This window comes from Chiloscyllium plagiosum, unplaced genomic scaffold, assembly GCF_037043375.1.
Source record: "Chiloscyllium plagiosum isolate Xiang-an unplaced genomic scaffold, Cpla_swu_hap1 HiC_scaffold_7, whole genome shotgun sequence".
NCBI lineage: Eukaryota > Metazoa > Chordata > Chondrichthyes > Orectolobiformes > Hemiscylliidae > Chiloscyllium > Chiloscyllium plagiosum.
In genome coordinates, this window is record NW_028270145.1 from 65571985 (window position 1) to 65593633 (window position 21649).

General features: G+C 39.8%; 1 protein-coding gene across 5 annotated transcripts in view; it reads right to left on the reverse strand.

Moving 5' to 3' along the window:
* LOC122551628 (RNA-binding motif, single-stranded-interacting protein 1-like) overlaps positions 1 to 21649 on the reverse strand; it is a 210437-nt gene that overhangs the window by 24472 nt on the left and 164316 nt on the right. For all 5 annotated transcript variants that reach the window (XM_043693851.2, XM_043693850.2, XM_043693854.2 and 2 more), the window contains exons 5-6: positions 14062 to 14219; positions 5041 to 5120 (exon numbers count right to left, since the gene is read on the reverse strand). In XM_043693851.2, the coding sequence (XP_043549786.1) occupies positions 5041 to 5120; positions 14062 to 14219 (238 nt within the window). The remainder of the gene's footprint in view (positions 1 to 5040; positions 5121 to 14061; positions 14220 to 21649) is intronic.

Consider the following 21649-nt stretch of genomic DNA (forward strand, 5'->3'; position numbering starts at 1 on the left):
GTAACAAAGGATGGGAAATAATGTTGGCCCAGCTAACGATGCCCACATCCCACAAGTGAATAAAAAAACTTCATGATTTTTACTTCCAAAGTGCTGCAGAGAAAGGCCCTTCTTCAGTTCAAGCATCAATGAAGGTAAGAAAATTAAGTTTAGATCAAGTATAAGAATCCATTTTATTTGCACAAGGAGCGATAAACAAAAACGGATAAAGCATGCTAATAGAAATATAATCAGCTTATCTTTTAATCTGGAGTAAATTTGACCTCCTCACCAAAAAAAGTAATCGTTCAGTCATTCAATTATGTAAATCAATTTTCTCAACTATAAATTTAAAAATATAATTTAACAAAGGTGGTTGTTCTGCTCAAAGCATACTAAGCCATCACAAAACCTTAAACTATCATTGAATTAAACATTTTTAGAAATAGTGGGGCTTGAATTCTAGTACATTACCCTACTGAGGCATAATACTCTACAGCTCCCTGTGGTTAAGGGGTGCACTGAGCTGGAAGTAGAGCAGCCAGTGATGCCACATGGCAGGAGGGAGGGAAACCAATTTCTTAGGCCATTGGAGGTACATGCCAAGGAGAACTATCCCGATTCTAGAGAAACTCAGCAAAGGTATACACTATAACAAGGTTGAAGGGGTTAGTTTGCATTGTACACCATTGGTCCTTGATGGTACACGAAAACAAGCCAAGAATATTCAGTTTTCATTTCTGTGAATCTCAGACGTACAGAGCTACTCCACCTGAGTCCAACAAAAAATGTCAAGGCATCACAAGCATTTTTTTGACCATCGGTCAGTATTCTTGTCAAATTGTAGACTGACTTAAATTAGCGTTTGGCAAGAAAGGCAGCTGTTGGTGTCCACAGGTCAATGGTGACATTTCACTAAAAGACAAATTTGGGCCTTGGAGTAGCACGGATTATCACCCAGAGCTAGCATTCCACTAATGTGATGCTCATTTTGGGCTTAAATTGAGATTTTTCATCATTCATACTGTACACCGATATTTCAGCTTTTCAGGGGGAATACCAATATTCATTTAACTAAATTCCTAATTGAGCTGATTTAAGCTTATGCTCTTAAGTCACCTTGCAAATTAGTTTACAAATTACTAAAAGTCAATGTAATCCTTCTTAACTTTCAGACCTGTTAACGTCTGATTCAATTTCCTATTCTAGAACATTTTGATATACATATTGGAGAAATATATGCTTTTCTGATCAAAATCACATGAACCAAACTATGTTGCAGTAACATGGCACACGATTCACCAGAACTGACTATTCTCATTTCATGGACTCAGGAAAATGGTAATATAGACTGTGGAGTTCCATAACAACTTCCAAGCATTCAGTAGGCAGGGTCATGCTGTGGGAACCATTCAATGTGTAGACCAAGGAATGCTGCAAACCATCTGAACTTCTCATCATCTGTCTATGTTACATGGTTATCTGTCAGCTGTGCAGCATATATCTCTCAGATGAACAACCAGGACATTCACTACCAAATTCTGCTGCTTGGCAGAAGAAACGTTAACATTGTTACCCTATTTTCATAGAATCATACAATACAGTTTTGGCCCATCAAGTGCTGCCAAAATTATACTACTATCTACACTAGTCTCATTTTCCCGCATGAGGCTCAAGATACCTCAAGTGATCCTCCAAGTACCTTTTAGATGTTGTTTGGTTTCCTGCTTCAACTATCCTCCCAGGCAGTACATTCCAAACTCACTCCACCTTCTTGATGGAAAAGTGTTTCCTCAGATCCTCTCTAAGCCTCCTGATTTTCACCTTTTTTCCACTTATTCATTCAGCATTCATGATTCAAAAAGCAACATATATCATTCAGCCTAATCGATTACTTTTAATAATATAAAAGCATAACGTACACTTTTATTATGGTAAAGCATAGTAACAATCAATTCAACCACCTGGCATTCAATAACTCTAATATGGACTGGGACAAAACAGCATTTAGGCCAACATGGCCTCTTGTTCAGGAAACATTTTCAGCGGGCATTATCATACCCAAATCTGTGAAGATACCTAAGTGAATGGACAAGTTCTGTCAGAAATGAAGTAATGCTTTTTGCTTTGAGTAATAGCACATTCAGTGCACACACACAATATTTTCACAGTAACTTCAGAATTTGGGTGGAATTGGTTTAGGAAGCATGCAGAACACTGGGATTTCACTCAACATTTCTTTCTTGCTCTGGATCATTACCAGATGTGCACATAAATTGATCTATCAGTAAATTGTCCTATAATAGCTGCTTTCCCCCCAAATATCCCCATATTTTCCTACTGCATGCACCTTCCTACATTGATACTTGCATTATGATTGTTGAAGCAGTAAACTAGATCATTCTTACAACAGACCAGTAGTAGGGATGGTAACAAATTAAACTTACTGCTGTCTAGTAATTAAGAAAAATATCCAAGCTTAAATAATTAAAGGCCAAGTCTATTTTTAGCTTCTGTGAGAAATACATTTATGTAATGCATTAGACATCTTCAAAATCTCAAGGAGATGAAGCTTGGTGCCACAGTTAGCCTCAGGCGACTGTCTGTGTGGAGTTTGCACATTCTCCTCATGTCTGCGTGGGTTTCCTCCGGGTGCTCCAGTTTCCTCCCACAATCCAAAAATGTGTGGGTCAGGTTGAATTGGCCATGCTAAATTGGCCCATAGTGTTAGGTGCATTAGTCAGTGGTAAATGTCGGGGAATGGGTCTGGGTAGGTCACTCTTCGGAGGGTCATTGTGGACTTGTTGGGCCGAAGGGCCTGTTTCCATACTGTTGGCAATCTAATTTAATTTAATTTAATCTAATTTTAAAAATAATCTTTTCTCAGCAGAATCAAGACCTAAAGTATGGCTTTAACTAATGAAATCTTGATTTTAAACCATTCCATAGGATAATTGGATTTTTTCTTCATAAAACATTTCTTTTAACCAGGTTGTGATATACAATCTTTTGTTCTCCATTTTGGAGGAATTGAAAAATGTATTTTCTGCCCCATCCATTTTTGGTAGATCAACCATGATCGAGAGTACGGCTGTTTGTTTATTTTGTTTGTATTTTGTATATGATTGTTTAACATATTTCAACAGTGCATGTCACAGTATAGTGCATGTGTATTTGACTCAAATATCTGTATTAGAATTTGATGTATAACATTTTATTGCACTTCTTACTGTAGGGTTAAATGTTTTAGATTTTAAAGAGAAAGAATTTGTAAATGATTATGAAACAACAGCATAAACAAGAGACTTCTGCTTTTCCGCCCCACCCCCCCATATCAAACTCTGGTAGAAGTCAATAATGTACATCTATTCTCTGCAATGCATGATCATTTGTGTGTATTAATTTGAAATTGTTTTTCTTAGCCCTATCCACTAGTCAGTCAACGTCAACTTATCACTGAAATTATTTTGTATTGAACGATTTGCCTTAACTGCTGTTCTCTCAATCTCCATTACTATGTCACAGATTTGCATCATAACTTGTCTAAACAGGCTGATTAAAAACAATTGCTATAGTTGCCAGCACCCTACTCCTGCTAATGACTAACAGCAATGAAGATTCACGAAGGCATAACTCATAACTTCATGAAGACTTAACCATTATTAAGTAAAGGGCATAATTATTGAATAGATGGATTGGCTTATATTTGGAACACCATAATCATAAGGGGTTGCATAGTAGTCAGGTTTGTGCACACGTGTGTGCGTGTGCAGATAAAAGAAATATTTTGCAAGGACTAGGGAAGGTACGGTGGCCGCAGTGGATATCGGGGAGAGAGTGTGAAAGATAGAGGGCAGCTGCAGCAGAAGCAGTGGTGGGAGAGATGGAGGGTGCAAGATGTTGGGGCAGAGGGAGTCTGCAAAGGATAGGTAGTAGAGAGAGGGAAGGAGTTTGCAACAGGTGCAAGAGGGACAACACAAAAGAAAGCAAGATAAATAGGAAGAGGAAGTTGAAGATACATTGGAAAAAGGTAGATAAAATGACTGAGGAAAAGAGAGGATGAACAGAATGATGGGGGCAGGGGGAGCTGCAATGGGAAGGGAGAATAAATAGGGTAGCTGCAAGATGGAGGAAAGAGAGAGGGTGGCTGAGAAATGGGAAGAAGCAGCTGCAAAAGGGGAAGGAAAAAGGGAGGCTGCATGGGGCAAAGAAGGTAGCTCTTGGTGTGGTTGAGGGGCCAGAGGTTGCTGGAAGATAGAAGAAAGAGGGAGGCCGAAAGGTGGAGAGAAGAGAGGAAGCGGTTACAAAAAAAGAGAACAGTTTCAAACTGAAGGTAGACTCAGCTAAGAGCTAGTAAAATTGAAATTACTGAGGTAATGATTTACTTGCAAGTGATTGTGAAATCTCTAGTTTAGGAGTGTATATGTACAGGAACTGCTATATGGGGAAATGTACTGAATGCTTTTGTACTTAACACTGTATTAGTTCATTAAATTCAAATATTTTTGGAGATCTGGAATACAATAGAGAGGCAGTAAATGCCTGGTTCAAATCTTTCAACTTTGTGAATATGCAGTGGAAAAATATTGAGGAGCTACCACCTCACCAATTTGGAAGGTGTGTTTAGGGTGAGGATTTTTGTATGTATAAATGTGCAATTACATTAAAAAAATTGTTAACAACTTTATTGTGCTTGTTTAAATAATGCGGTGTCTGGGAAATTAATACGCTCCTCTGTGTTATGGCTTTGAATTTAATGGATTGTTGATAAGTATTAATGATATTGATTCATTCTTCTAATTCTGATTCTGAGAGAGTCCAAATACCTCATACATCATCACAGAGAAAAAGTAATGTTGTTCTGTAATTGCATCACATAATAGTGGTGTTAGAATGGAAAGTAGCTCCTGAAAATGAAAATGTAATCCTCAAAAAAAAAATCAAAATAAATTTTCAGCCCTGGTTCCAAAGCAATCACCTTTCATGTCTTCTTCTCTTGATTTGTTAATAATAGCAATTACTCCAACAATCTGTTGTTTAACAAAGGTAATGAAAACTCACCTGGGACACCAGGCAGAGTCTTAATAAATTTGCCATTAAAATGTGCTATGACTGCTTCACACTTCTGTGTTGATTCCATCCTAGTAAAGGAAGAAAAAGAATTGAAGAGGCATGTGTGATTGTAAAGTTATTTAAGAAAGCAGCAACCATTTTTTTCCCCAGTTGTAAAAAAATCTTGAAGTTGATGTTTAAGTGTGATTTTTAAATTTTCTTCTCCCAGTGATGTCTGCACTTCATATTTTCTATGCTTAACACAATCAAGAAATTCTACACAGCTGAGAAATGCTACTGAATCGAATAAAATTTGATGGTGAGATTCCATTGTAAAGCTTCAATATTTTTTATCATATGCTGTAAAACTGAGAACTTCTTTCACTTAACCAACAGCATTTAATCAAATTTCTTTCCGTTCTCTGAACTGGTTTGCTCAACTTGTTGATTAAAGTTATTGGGAATACTTTTTCAATTTTAAACTGAAGCCTTTCATTTATGAAAGTTATTTAACAAATTACCACTGAATATACTTAACACTTTTTATTAAGCCTGCCACAAACATTGTCCTTGTCAAACTGTTAATCTTCACTTTTTATCCTGGAATCCTGTTTATCAGAATTAAGAATTGGTAGCAAAAAAAAAACACTTGATACTAAAAATGAACCAAATGCATTAATCCAAAACAAGGGGAGATGAGCAGTATTGTCGTAGCAGTAGCCGTATTGTCACTAGACTGTAGTCCAAAGACTTAGGTACTGTTTGAATCCAGGTTTGAATCCCACCATAGCAGGTCGTACAATCAATAAAATTCTGGAATTAAAGAAGTCAAAAGGTAGTCATGAAATCATTTGTTTATTGTTGTAAAAACCCACCTGCATTCATTAATTCACCTTATGGAAGGAAAATGCCATCCGAATCTGGCCTGGCCTACACAGGACACCAGACCCACTACAATATTATTGATGCTTAACAATTCAGTTGACATTAATTGCTACAAAATCTGTAGAAAGGAACAAAATGGGACAGATGACCTAGCATTGACAAAGCCACCAGACATTATAATGGCAATACATCCCTGTCAACCCACAAAGTTAGGAGAGTTAGGAAAACTTTCTCACAGGCTGTTCTCGTAAACCTTTGAGGACTGAGATGAGAGAAATTGCTAAACACAGAGTGTGGGAAGCCTGTGGAATTCACTACCACATTTAAGGCCAAAACATTGTGTGTTTTCAAGCAGATAGATGTAGCTCTTGTGGTGAAAGGGATCAAGACATATTGGGAGGGGGTGGGATTAGGTTATTTAGCTCAATGATCAGCCATCAGATTGAATATTGGAGCAGGCTTGAAACGTCTAATGGCTTAAACTCCTACTCTCACCGTCAGGCAATCAACCTGACACAGCCAATCTCATGGAACCATAACTTAAAGAACTCTGCTGGTGGGACATGATATACCCAGCAGAAGTAACTGCACAATGTATACAGTTAGGAGGGAGTTGCCATGGAAGTCTTCTACATTGATTCCAGACCCTATGAAATCTCACAGCATCAGGTCAAACATGGACAAGGAAATCTCTTGCTCATTATAATGTGCTAACCTCCCTTGGCTGATGACTCAATACTCCATGTTAAATGATATTTGGAGGAATTACTGAGGGTAGAAAAGAGTGCAGAATTGACTCTAGGTACGGCCTTCAATATCCATCACCAAGAATGGCTCAGCAGCACTGCTATTGACTGAGCTGCTGAGTCCTAAAATACATTGCTATTAGATTGGGTTTGCAGCAGATGGTGAGAGAAACAACAAGAGAAAAAAGAACATACTTTGAAAAATAATTGATTCATCAGATGTGGGTACTGTTGATGAGGCCAACATTCTTTGCCTATGCTTTGTTGTACTTGGGAGGTGCTGGTGAGCTGCATTCTTGAACAGTTGCAGTCCACTTAGAATCATGCAATTCCCACAGTGTGGAAACAGGCCATTCAACTCATCAACTCCACCCCCACCCCCTGAACAGCATCCCACCCAGACCCACCCCATTACCCTATCTCTGTAACCCCACATTTCCCATGGCTGACCCACCTAACCTGCATATCCCTGGACCTTACAGGCAATTTAGCATGGCCAATCTACCAAACCTGCACATCTTTGGACTGTGGGAGGAAACTGGAGCACTCAAAGGAAACTCATGCAGAAAAGGGGACAATGTGCAAGCTCCACGCAGTCAGAGACCACACAGGTCCCTGGCACTGTGAGGAAGCAATGCTAACCACTGAGTTACTATGCTGTCCTTAGTCTAGCAATAATACCAATAGATATTGCCTTCCCATTTGCTGCAGCTAGATCCACAATTAGGGAGGGGGTTCCAAGATTTTGATCAAACGACACTGAGGGAACAGGGATACATTTGTATGTCAGAATGGTGCACTGATTGAAGAGGAACTTGCATGTGGTGGGGTTCTCATTTATCTGCATATCTGTGAATTAGGGCCAGGCTGTTCTGGAAAGATGTTAGGAACCACTTTTGCACACAAAGGGTGTCAGATCCAGCAGTGAATGCTGGATCAGTTGTTTATTTTAAACCTGAGATAGATGAGTTTTTGTTAAGCAGATATTAAGGGATGTGGGCCAAACACAGGTATATATAAACACAGCCACTAAATGGTGGAACAAACTCAAGAAGCTGAATGCGGTGCTGAAAATGTGTTGCTGGAAAAGCGCAGCAGGTCAGGCAGCATCCAGGGAACAGGAGAATCGACGTTTCGGGCATAAGCCCTTCTTCAGCCCTTCTTCCTGAAGAAGGGCTTATGCCCGAAACGTCGATTCTCCTGTTCCCTGGATGCTGCCAGACCTGCTGCGCTTTTCCAGCAACACATTTTCAGCTCTGATCTCCAGCATCTGCAGTCCTCACTTTCTCCTCCAAGAAGCTGAATGGCCTACTGTTATTCCTACCTGCTGCCCTTGACCTTCTCGGTGACAGTGGGGAGTTTGGAGCGTACTTCACCTCATCCAGCCAATCTGTCTGCTGCAAATGCATCTGTCCATGACACAATCGCCAAGAGCGACCACAGCATAGTCCTTGTAGAAATAATGTCTTATCTTCACATTGAGCAAACCCACTATCTCTGTGATCAATGGGACAGACTTGAATAGATCAAGCATCTCAAGACTGGACATTCATGAAGCCCTGTGTGCCATCAGCCCAGCCATAGTATTGCACTCTAAGACAATCTGTAACCTTATGAGATGTAATATCCTCACTCTACCATGACCTTCAAGACAGAGCATCCATCCTGGTTCAATGAAGAGTGCAGGAGAGCAGAATAGGAGGAGCATCAGGTATACCTATAAATAGGATGTCAACCTGGTGAAGCTACCAAACAAGACATGTGATAGCAAATAGCACAAACAGCAAGTGCAAGACAGAGCTGGGGACTCCACAACCAACAAATTAGATATATGCTCTGCAGGATAGGCCTGGATAAACTAGAATATAGGAGGTTGAGGGGTGTCCTTCTAGAGGTTTATAAAATCGTGAGGGGCATAGATAAGGTGAATAGCAAAGTTCTTTTCCCTCAGGTGAGTGAGTTCAAAACTACAGGACATATTTTTAAGGTGAGAGGAGAAAGATTTAAAAGGTACCTGAAGGATAACTTTTTCACACAGAGGGTGGTTTGTATGTGGAATGAACTGCCAGAGGAAGTGGTAGATGTGGGTATAATTACAGGTAGACAATCCTTTATCTGAAACCCTTGGGACCAGCTGCCTTTCAGATATTGGAATTTTTCGGAAAAAGGATTAAATGATATTTTCACAGTAAAACTTAAAAAAATTACCAAACAACAGACCCACCTTTGATTACTACAAGCACTAAGACAGAATTGACGCCTGCCAGTGTCGGGCCACACCACTACGTCACATGTAAGTGACGTGGGTTGAGTGGGTGTGAAGTTGCATTAACTGTTTGCACGTCAAACAACCTTGTTAATGAGAAAAAAAACTTCAGGAAAAAAAACTTCGGAATTCGGAGCTTTTCAGATTTCAGCAATTTGGATAAAGGAATGTCTACCTGTACAATATTTAAAAGACATTTGGACATGTATATGAATAGGAAAGGTTTTAAGGGGAATGGGCCAAATGCAGACAAATGGGTCTAGTTTAGTTTGAGAAACTTGGTCGACGTGAATGAGTTGGACTGAAGGTCCCTATGACTCAGTCTTGCCACATCCAATCATGAATAGTGGTGGACAATTAAACAATTCACTGGAGAAGGCAGCTCCATAAATAGTTTCAACCCCAATAAGAGGGCAGTCCAACACATCTGTGCAAACGATAAGGCTGAAGAATTCACCATGTCCTTCAGCCAGAAGTGACAAGTAGATGGCCCATCTCAGCCGCCTCCTCCTCAGGAGGGCCCAAGCATTATAAGCATCATTCTTCAACCAATTTGACTCCTTCTACATGATATCAAGAAACGGCAGGAGGCATTAGATACTGCGAAGATTATGGGCCCTACCAATATTGTGGAAATAGTGAAGTCATGCTCCAGAGCTTACCATGCCTCTAGCCAAGCTGTTCCAGTACATTACAACACTGACAATGTGGAAAATTGCCAAACGTATGTCTTGTGCACAAAAATATAGGACAAACGCAGCCTGGCCAGTTAGCACACCAGCAAACTGGTGGAGGGTTGTGGTTGTTGGAGGTAGTCATCTCAGCTCCAGGATATCTCTGCAGGAATTCCACAGGGGATTACCCGAGGCCCAAATCTTCAGTAGCTTCTGCAATGACCTTCCCTCTGTCATAATGTCAGAAGTGGGGATGTTCATTGATTGCACAGTGTGACGCTTCAGATACTGAAGCAATCCATATCCAAGTGGAGGTAAGTTTGGATAATACCCAGTTTTTGGATGACAAGTGGCAGGTAACTTTTGTACCTTAAAAATGTCAGGCAATAGCCATCTCCAACAAGACAGAATCTAACCATTGTCCATTGTCATTTAATGGCATTACCATAATTGAATCCCGAACTCTCAATATTTTGGGGTTACCACTGACCAGAAACTGGAGCATCTATTTAAATATTGTGGATACAAAAGCAGAAGTCAGAGGCCAGAAGTCCTGCATCCAATAACTTATCTCCTAAATTACCCAAAGTCTGACAGCCATCTACAAGAAACAAATCAGGAGTGCAGTGGAATACACCTCACTTTCCTGGAGGTGCAGCTCAAACCACTCTCAAGGAGCCTGACACCAACCAGGACAGAACAGCTCACTTGATTAGTGCCACATTCAAAAAATACTAATACCCTTCACCACTGACATAACAGCATTGTGTACCATCTACAAATTGCACTGCAGAAAGTCACCACGTGCTCCTTCGTCAGCACTTTCCAAACTCACTACCATTACCAAGGGCAGCAAATACATGGGAAGACCATTACCTACAAACTCCCCTCCAAGCCACCCACTATCCTGACTTAGAAATATGTTACTGTCACTTTGTTGTCACTGGGCCAAAATCCTAACTTCCTTCCTAATGGCATTGTGTATCTACCTATACAAAGTGGACAGCAGCATTCAAGAAGTCAACTCATCATCACCTTAAGTTTGGGCAGTAAATGCTGGCTGAGCCAGAGAAGCTCACACCCCATGAGTGAATAAAATCAAACAAAGCAAATTCTTATGAGCTATTCTAAAAGATTAATCAACCAAATTTAACTTTTTGTTGAATAATTTATATACTAACTAACTCTAAATTTCTTAATTCTATCCTACAGCCATGGAAAACTAAAACAGTTATTTTTTGAGATAGAGAAATGGTGGAAACAATATATCACATTTAATATGGCAATGAGCAATGCTTAATACATATCAGAAAATAGATACAAATAGTCATATTTGTCATTTCAATGCATCATATGAATGGAAAGGTTTGCTTTACTCCTGGCTGGTTTCAGGTTGGAGACTAACAATAGATATTTTCAATCAACCCGTTCAGAGTTCAAACTTGAACCCAGGCCCCCTGCCTCAGAGATAGATTGTGTCTCAAGAACCCCAGTGTCAATGCAGTTTTTCTCAAATATGCTCAGAATGCTGGAGGTGCTAGTTTTAGCACATCAACAATGTCTTACTTGATATTTTTTCAACACTAACCTCAATGACATCTCAACCCAATTTCTCCACAACTTCGAACTTGTTGAAAACTAATTTCTCATTCAACCTAATCACGAACGCTGACCTGCATAAATCCCTGATTCACAGCATACTGGTGTCATTTTAACCCCATCCACACTGTGAGAAAGAGCACCTGAGTAATTAAAAACAAGATTACTTGCCTATGCATCCATTTCCACAATGTGTTAATAGCATGAGGGTTCTGCAGATGGATTAACTGCCAACCTACAAACGGCAACTTTAATGGTATTGTATATGCAAACTAAAATCTTATTACAGCAATAGGTTCCAAACAACATTTTAACTGGGACCTGAGAATGGAAATGCTGCAGCAATTGGTAGGAAGAACAAAGAGGCCCTCAAGTAAATCAAATTATTATATCAAGGGCCAGGAATAGCAGAGCGTCCATTGGATCCAAGACACAAGTCACAGCTTTCCTTGCTCCCAACAACTCTATCATTCCATCCTGTAAGACATTCCTGAAAATACTTTCCTGCCAAGAAATCACTTAGGACCATTTGATTTTCCCCTGTTTTGTATTTGTACTGTGTTTCTACCCTGAATGAGGGCAGTTAAGAGTCAGCCACATTGCTGTAGGGGTGGAGTCACATGTAGGCCAGATGAGGTGAGGACAGCAGATGGGTTTTATGACAGTCAGCAACAGTTTCACAGTCATTATTAGACTCTTAATTCCAGATTTTTACTGAATTCAAATTTCACTACCTGCAATGTCAGGATTCAAACCCAGGTGCACAGAACATTACCTTGGTCTCTGGAATAATATTCTAGCAATAATCCCACACCTAGGCCATCAGCTACAGGTTTTCAAATATTTTCTGTCCTTGTCATTCCAAGTGTTGGATGTTATGTGTTTGGAAGATTCTATCAAAGGAGACTGAGTGAGTTGGTGCAACGTAACTTGCAAATGGTACACTCTGCTGCAAGTGTACATCAATGGTGGAGGGAATGAATGTGGCAAGTGGTTGATTAGACATAAATCAAGGGAGTTGCTTTTTCCTGGAAAGTGTTGAGCTTCTTCAACATAGTTAAAGCTTCACCCATTCAGACAAGTGAAGAGTAGTTCATCACAGTTCTGACTTGTGACTGGGAGACGGTGGACAGGTACTCGGGAGCCAAGAGGTGAGTTACTTGCTGTAGAATTCATATCCACTGGCCTTCCCTTGTAGCTGCAGTATTTATGTGGCTGATCCATTTCAATTTCTAGTCAACAGTAACACCAGGATGTTGTTTATGGGGGATTCGGCAATGGGAATGCCATTGAATGTAATGGGTGATGTTAGATTCTCTTTTGGTAGAACTAGACCTGCTGTGAATGTTGGGCATTTTTTGTCTGTGCCAGAGCAAAAAACATCTGGCGCAATTTACTGCAAGTACGTCTTATTTTGAATTCTGAAGTTAGCTTTGACAGTCCTTTACATGCAAAGTGACAACATTAAATCTGATTCAATTATACCTTAAGTGGGGAATTACAGAAAGTGGGGAAATTCAATTTAATACAGGCTACAGTATTAAGTTCCAATCCATTCTGGTACTGCAAGCTTGTAATCAATAATTCAATATTGCTGCAACAAAGCATAGTTTATTGAAGTCTTTTGTCTTGAAGTCAACAGGACAATTTGCGTAAGATTCCAAAGTAAAAGGAAGAACAACACTTGTACTGTATGATAGAATAGTGCTGATTGGTTAGCACATGAACTCTGATTGGTAGAGGTTTTGCCAGGGAGAATGCACCGTTTAACTTATTTTTCTAATGAACCTGTTTGGAAATATTATTACACACCCCTGGAGCAGGTGAAACTTGAACCCAAACTTCCTGGTCCAAGGGTTGGGACACTATCACTGTGCCACAAAAAGGCCCTTACCATCTAATGATTACTGACAGTTAACTGCCAAGCTGTCAGGCAGTACGGTGGATCAGTGGTTAGCAGTGCCTCCCCACAGTGACAGAGACCCGGGTTCAATTCTAGCCTCTCGCGACTGTCCGTGTGGAGTTCACACATTTTCCCATGTCTGCATGATTTTCTTTCAGGTGTTCTGGTTTCCTCCCACAGTCCAATGATGTGCAGGTTCGGTGGATTGGCCATGCCAAAATGCCCCATAGTGTCTGATGATCTGCAGGATTAGCCATCGGAAATGGAGGGTTGCAGGGATGGGGAGGGTTTGGAAGGGGTGCTCTTCCATGGGCTTGTGCAGACTTGATGAACCAAATGGCCTGCTTCCACACTGTAGGGATTCTATGAAAGCTTCATTTAAATTTTAAACAAGGCTGCAGATTGACTCTGATTGGCTAAGGCATTTCCCTAAGAAACGAAGTTGAGAATGGCTGTCACCTATTTTGTTGTACTGAAACAGGCAAAATGTGTGCATATGTTCTTTCTGTCTGCAGAGCCTTGTTCATTAGTACCCATCAGGAACCACAGTTGCACCAAACGGTGAGCCTTACTAACAATCCTAAATCAGTTTTGACCTTAATTCTTTGCAGTCTGCCATTCAGTCTGAACAGTTAAGATGAACATCACCTGCTCTCTACCAGAGTTTAATAGTGTCACTGCAAAAAAAGATTTGTGATGTCCATTGGTCATCGTTTTCTTAAACCTATATTCTTGCTTCCAATTATCTTTCTTATAAAAGTAATAATATTCATATAGATAATGGGCTGAACACTGAAGGTGGATTTTTTTAAGCATCCTGCAATATTTTCCATCGAGTAAAGCAGATTTTTAGTGTATTCTGGAGCATGAAAAATATATGTATTGGAATGAAAAGGTTAACTGTTGAGTTTGATAATATAATTAAGCATTTAAAATCCAAGCAGCAACATACAATACCTTGCAAAGCCGACACCACGACTTGTGCCATTGGTATCTCGTAGTATTCGTGTGGAAATGACTTGTCCATATGGCTTCAGCATATTCTCCAGTTCTTGTTCATCCATAGATGGTGGCAGATTGGAGATATACAAGTTTGTGGGGTCCTGTTCTTGTTGCTGAAATAACATTTTATAATGAACACACTGTTTCAAAACACTAGCATACATTCAAATATTCTCAAAACTGAAAGAACTGTGGATCCTGTAAATCAGAAACAAAAACAGAAGTTGCTGAAAAAGTTCCCCAGGTCTGTCAGCATCTGTGAAGAGAAATCAGAGTTAACGTTTCGGGTCCGGTGACTTTCCTCAGAATTTCATCAGTTCTCTTCACAGATGCTGCCAAATCTGCTGAGCTTTTCCAGCAACTTCTGATTTTGATTCTCAAAACTAACAGTTTAGAGACGCTAGTGATCAATTTTTTATTAGAAGTGTACTGGTACAAAATCAATACAAGTTTGGTGAGAAGAGAGTTTTCTTTCTTTGTTTTCTTGACTGCAAATGCTATAACTCTAGTACATTGGATGGATCGGTTTTTGTCCAATGTGTGCAGGAGGGTTTAGTGATAGGTGAGCACTTTGGGGAGAGTGACCATAAATCGGTTATGTTTAGTTTAGCGATGGAAAGAGATGGGTACATACGGCGGCACGGTGGCTCATTGTTTTGCATTGCTGCCTCACAGCGCCAGAGACCCGGGTTCAATTCCCGACTTGGGCAACTGTCTGTGTGGAATTTGCACATTGGTTTCCTCCGGGTGCTCTGGTTTCCTCCCACAGTCCAAAGATGTGCAGGTTAGGTGAATTGGCCATGCTAAATTGCCCATAGTGTTAGGTGCATTAGTCAGGGGTGAACGTAGGGGAATGGGTCTGGGTGGGTTGCTCTTCGGAGGGACAGTGTGGACTTGTTGGGCCGAAGGGCCTGTTTCCACACTGTAGGGAATCTAATCTAATCTAATACCACAGGGCAAGAGTTATCGATGAGGGAAGGGCAATTATAATGCGATTAGGCAAGACTTAGGATGCATAGAATGGGGCAACAAAATGCAGGAGATGGGGACAAATCAAAATGTGGAGCTAGTTTAAGGAACAGATATTGCATGTCCTTGGTAGGTATGTCCCTGTCAGGCAGGGAGGAAGTGATAAGGTAAGGGAACCATGGTTTACTACAGAAATTGCAGAAGAAGGAGGCTTATGTGACTATGAGACGAGATGGTTCAGATGAGGCAATGGAGAGTTACAGATTAGCTAGGAAGGATTCAAAGAGAGAGTTTAGAAGAGAAAGGAGGGGCATGAGCAGTCTCCAGCAAATAAAGGAGAACCCTAAAACTTTCTATAGGTATGCGAGGAATAAAAGGATGACTAGGGTAGAAACAGTGCCAGTCAAAGACAGAAGTGGGAAGTTGTGTGTGGACCCTGTGGAGGTCGGAGCAGTGCTAAACCAATATTTCTCATCGGTTTTCAGTCAGGAAAAGGGGAATATTGTAGAGGAGAAAAATGAGATACAAGATGTTAGACTGGAAAGGATTGAGGTTAGTAAGGAAGATGTGTTATCAATTCTAGTAGGAGTGAACGTAGACAAGTCCCCTGGGCTAGATGGGATTTATCCGAGGATTCTCTGGGAAGCTAGGTAGGAGCTATTGGAGCCTTTGGCTTGGACCTTTGAGTCGCCATTGTCTACAGGTTTAGTACCAGAGCATTGGAGAATTGCAAGTGTTGTGCCCTTGTTCAAGACGGGCAGTAGAGATGACCCAGTTAATTATAGAATAGTGATCCTGACTCCTGTTGTAGGAAAAGATTTGGAAAGGATTATAAGAGATAGACTTTATAATCATCTAGCAAGCAACAATTTGATTGGAAATAGTCAACTTGGTTTCGTCAAGGGCAGGTCATGTCTCACAAACCTCATTGGGTTTTTTGAGAAGGTGACCAAGCATGTGGATGAGGGTAGGGCAGTTGATGTGGTATACATGCACTTCAGTAAAGCCTTTGATAAGGTTCCACATGGTAGGCTGTTGGAGAAAATGCAGAGGCATGGGATTGAGGGTGATTTAGCAGTTTGGATTAGAAACTGGCTTTCTGAAAGAAGGCAGCGAGTAGTGGTTGATTGAAAATATTCAGCCTGGAGTCTGGTTACTAGTGGTGTGCCACAAGGATCTGTTTTGGGATCATAGCTGTTTGTCATTTTTATAAATGACTTAGTCGTAGGCATAGGTGGATGGGTTAGTAAGTTTGCAGATAACACTAAAGTCGGTGGAGTAGTGGACAGTGTGGAAGAATGTTACAGGTTGCAGAAGGACTTGGATAAACTGCAGAATTGAGCTGAGAGGTGGCAAATGGAGTTCAGCGCAGCTAAATGTGAGGTGATGTGCTTTGGGAAGAATAACAGGAAGGCAAAATACTGGGTCAATGGAAAGATTCTTGGTAGTGTGGACGTGCAGAGGGTTTTGGAGTCCATGTACATAGATCCCTGAAAGTTGCCACCCAGGTTGATATTGCTGTTAAGAGGGCAGACGGTGTGTTAGGTTTTATTGGTAGAGGGATTGAGTTCCGGTGCCGCAATATCATGCTGCAACTATACAAAACTGGAAGGCAGAGGAAACAAGGGCTGGCAGCAAATAGGGTCAAAGAAACTATCAAATGGTTAAAAAGACAAATCTAATGACAAATCATCCAAATGCATGGAACATTCTCAATAAGGTGAATTGACAGTGCAAATATTTGTATGATATTGGTGCTATTACAGAGAGAGACGGCTGCGAGTGACAGAGGTTGGGAACTGAATATCCAAGAATATTCAATATTTAGAAAGAAGAGGCAAAAAGTAAAAAGGAGGCGTTGTCAGTAAAGGATGAAATCAATACAATGGGAGAAAGGATATTGGCTCAGAAAATCTTGAAGAATTACTCTCAATCAAGAAAAGAAGCAACAAGGGGAAAACATCAGTTGAAGTTGTCTTTAGGCCTCTACACAGGAATGATCAGGTAGGTGACAGAATGAAACCAGAAACGGAAATGCATGTAAGAAGGTTATTACAGTGATGGTTGGCGACTTGAACTGAAATGTAGACTGGGCAAACCTCACAGCAATAATATTGTGACGAATGAATTTCTGGAATGTGAGCAAGATTTTAGTGCATTGAGGAACCAATTAGCACACAGGCTATCCTGGATTTGGGTTTGTGCAATGAGCAAGGGGTTAAATTAATAATCTTACTGGGCAGGGTCTTAAAGGGAAGAGTGACCATGACAGGACAGAAATCTTCAGTGGGATGGAAAGTGAAGTGGCACAATCACTCAGACACAAGGGTCTCAAATCAAAACAAAGGAAATTAGGATGGCATAAAGGTTCAGTTGAATAACTTCACTAAAAAGGACTGTGGTAGATTGGACATGCAATGACTTATATTTAAGGAAAAAATGCATGCACTGCAGAAGTTATACATTTTTTCCCAGTACAAAAACACAACAGGAAAGGTTGCCCAACCACAGCTAACCAAATAAATTAAGGATAGGATTAGATGCAAAGAGGAGTCACAAGTTGTTGAAAATATAATTATCTTGAAGAGCTGGGAGCACATTGGAATTCAGCAAAGACGCACCAAGAGATTGACTATGAGGAGATAAATAAAGAGTAAACTTGCAAGATGCATCAAAAACAGATCGTAAAATCATCTATTAGCATGTAAAAATAAAAAAAAGTGAAAACAAATATCAGTTTGAAGAATAAGGAAATGACATAGCAATTAAACAACGACTTTAGTTCAGTCTTCAGAGAAGAATAACATTCCAGAAATGTGAGTGAACCAAGAGTCTAGTGAGGAGGAAGAACTGAAGGAAATGGGTATTAAAAAAAAATTGTTGGACAAATTATTGGGATTGAAAGCTGATAAATCCTCAGGACCTGATGGTCTACTTCCAGGACACTGAAGGAAGTAGCTATTGCAATAGTGGATGCTTTGGCTGTTATAGAGTCATAGAGATGTACAGCATGGAAACAGACCCTTCGGTCCAACCCGTCCATGCCGACCAGATATCCCAACCCAATCTAGTCCCACCTGCCAGCACCTGGCCCATATCCCTCCAAACCCTTCCTATTCATATACCCAACCAAATGCCTTTTAAATGTTGCAACTGTACCAGCCTCCACTACTTCCTCTCTTCAAAAATTCTATTGATTCTGGGTAAATGCCAATAGATTGGAGGTGCAGCAAATGTCAACTTACTATATGGAAAAAAAAGGTAAGAAACAGGAAATTACAAACCGATTAACCTGATATCAGAAACAGAGAAAATGCTAAGGTCTATTATATAGGACATGAAAGGAGGGCACTTCGAAAATACTATCAGGATTAAACAAAATCAATATAGATTTATGACAGGGATGCCACAATAAACTGGGTTTTTTGAGGGCCTATCTGGTAGAATTAATAAGGGAGGATCAGTCAATATGGTGTATTTGAATGTTCAGAAAATGTTTGACCAAATTCCATTTAAAGGTTACTGTATAAAAATCAAAGCATACAATAAAACAAAGAACTGTGGATCCGAGAAAGTGCAAATACTGGCACAAATTGAGAATTGGTTAATATACAGGAAACCCAGACTGTGAATATAAGGGTCATTTCAGGAGTGGAAGGAAACAATAAGTACAGAACCATAATGATCAATACTTGGTGGCCAGTTAATTACAATATATACCAACGACTTGGATGAATGAATCAAAAGGTAAGAGTTCAATGTTTTTAGATGACATAAAACTAGGTGAGATTGTGAGTGATGAGGAGGGTGGAAAGAAGCTTCAAGGTAATTTATACAAGGAGAGTGAGTGGGAAAATATGAGGAAGGTGCAATATAATGTGAATAAATATGTAATTATTCATTTTGAAAGAAAAAATAGAAAACAGCAAACTAATATCTAAATGGTGATAAGATTGAGAAATGTTGATGCACAAAGGGACTTGGGTGACTTTGTATAACAATTACTGAAAGCAAGTATGAAGGTGCAGCAAGTGTTTAGGAAATTAGATGGTATCACCATTGCAAGAGGATTGAGTACATCAGCAAGAATGGCTTGCCTAGAGCTGTGCAGATCCTTTGAAAGACGACACCTGGAATATTGCATGCAGTTTTGATCTTCTTATTAAAGAAAGAAAACACTCGCCACAGGGGCAGAGCAGCAAATGTTCACCAGACTGATTTATGGAATGGCAAGGGTGTTGTATGAGAGATCATGTACATTCTATCTGTATTTATTGGAATTCAGAAGAATGAGAGGGATCTCACTGAAGCACAAAATTCTTACTGGGCTGTACAGCCTGGATGCAGGGATGATGTTTTCCAGGCTGGAAGGCCCACTACAATAGGTCAGGGTCTCAGAATATGAGGTTGACCATTTAAGACTGAATTGAAGAAATTTCTTCACACAGAGGGTGGTGAACCAGTAGAATTTTCTACCAGAACCAGAACCAGTTGTCAATATATTTGTAATGAGAAAGAATTAGACAGATTTCTAGACATTAAAGGCATCACAGGTTTACGGAGAGCGGAGAAGCATGGTGCTGAGATAGAGAATCAGCCTGTTGAATATGAGGAGAAATTATTTTATTCAGATTGTTGTGAACCTTTGGAGAGTTTGATAGATTTCTGATCACCAGACACACACAGATTTATAGGGATAGGGTGAACAAAAGGTGTTGGAATGCTAGATCAGCCATGATCAAATTGAATGCGAGGCAGGTTCAATAGGCTGAATGGCTGCTATTTTTTTCTGTTCCGAAATTACTTACATTTTCATGGGTGTGACCTGTATATATTAGGGCTGCTTAATTACCATTGATTTGATGCATATTTTCTCATTTTGTTTTGAAAGTACATAAAATTGTTCAGACATTTTCCAACCCACACTCAATCCATGATTGTCGGCCAGTTTATTTAATCGGGTTCATTTAATTTGCTGTGAAAATATTTCCAAACATACCGAATATTATACATTCCCATTGGATCTCTATCTTTTACTAAAGAAATTTAAATGATGTAACATCTAACAGAAAAAAATTACATAATACAAGTGCTATCCAATTCCAAAGAGAATCACGGAAATTACATAAGTTATTATTTATTCACAGAGTTTATGAATTCCCAATGCGCACAATTCACCTTGGAACTGATGTGCTTTCTTGTGCTAAAGTGTGGTAGAGTATATAGTAAAGATTTCACTTTGCTGCTGCATCTACTAATTTAAAGAGCAGAATCTGCCCCAACATTTCTCAGCTCATTTACTTCGTTTTAAATCATGGTGATTTTTTTGTTGCGAATCAATAAGCTGATAATTTGGCATATTCCTTTAATACTGTTAATCAATTTTCAACATTACTAGTTGTTATGATTGCAGCTGATGGTATTGTCAGGCGTGTCAGATCGGAGTGAAACCAACTTCACAGATTGTAAGTTTTTTATTTGCAATTGCAAAAAAAAATCCATTGAATCGTTTTATCTTTCACTCACCAGGACATATGCAAGAATATTAAATTTCAAAGCAAGCAACAATTTAGATTCCATGAGAAAAAAGATGCTAATTGCTTGGCAAGCCAATTATGATTGGTCAAAGATGTGCATGGAGAACATACCAGGGAGCACTGTCCACTGTACTTTTACGTAATCCATATAAAGACGTAATGCCTGGACGTGTCTATAGTCTCAATATACTCCTTGTCTATGGAAGCTTCTGCAATCCTTACGAAGATCTATATGACTGTCAACTCTTCCTGTCCTTAGAATTTTCTCTATGACTGTAACCTTTGCTATTCTTTACAGCACTCCCCACTACTGTTACCTCCTGCAACTCCTAGAGGCATTCATATCTCTGTAAACTCAAATAGATCGTGTAAACTTTCCTTTGACAGTAATCTCCCCTATTCCACTTTGTCAATAAAGTAATTTTGGTCAGTTCAAAAGCAGAGTTGATCACTTTTGAATGTCTGAATCAGGCCTTCAAGGTTATTTCTATTTTGACCTTTCTTCTTCCTAGTCCTTCTTGATTTTTCAACAACATTTGTTACATTGCTCACATAACGCACTTGGTGCATCCATGTTTAAGTGATGGTGGTTCAGAATAAAATGTCAGCATTTAAGAAATTGCTGAAGAAATAAACAGTGGCTGATTGTTAAAGATGTTATGTTGGCATGGGGAGCTTACTTTGATCCTGCATAGCCCTCACCAGCATGCTGCCATTATCTATTGACTGGGCTTCAATATGTTCAAAGCACCATTGGTCTCAGCTTTATTCTGTTGTGTGTCCTGGACAGAAATTTACCCTTTCTGGGCAACTTCCTTTTATCCATTCTCTTCTCAGCTTTACTGCATCCTCTACCCTCTATCACTTTCTACTGAGACTATTTTGCTGCTGGTCTCCTTCTACCTAGTAACTGCCTGTCACATGGCCTTAGTTTTCCTGCTTTGCTTATTTTGCTTTCACTGGTCATTGCTTCCATTTATCCGTTGGAACAACTCAGTTATCCTTTGCTTGGATGGCTTAATCAACTTCTCAAACTC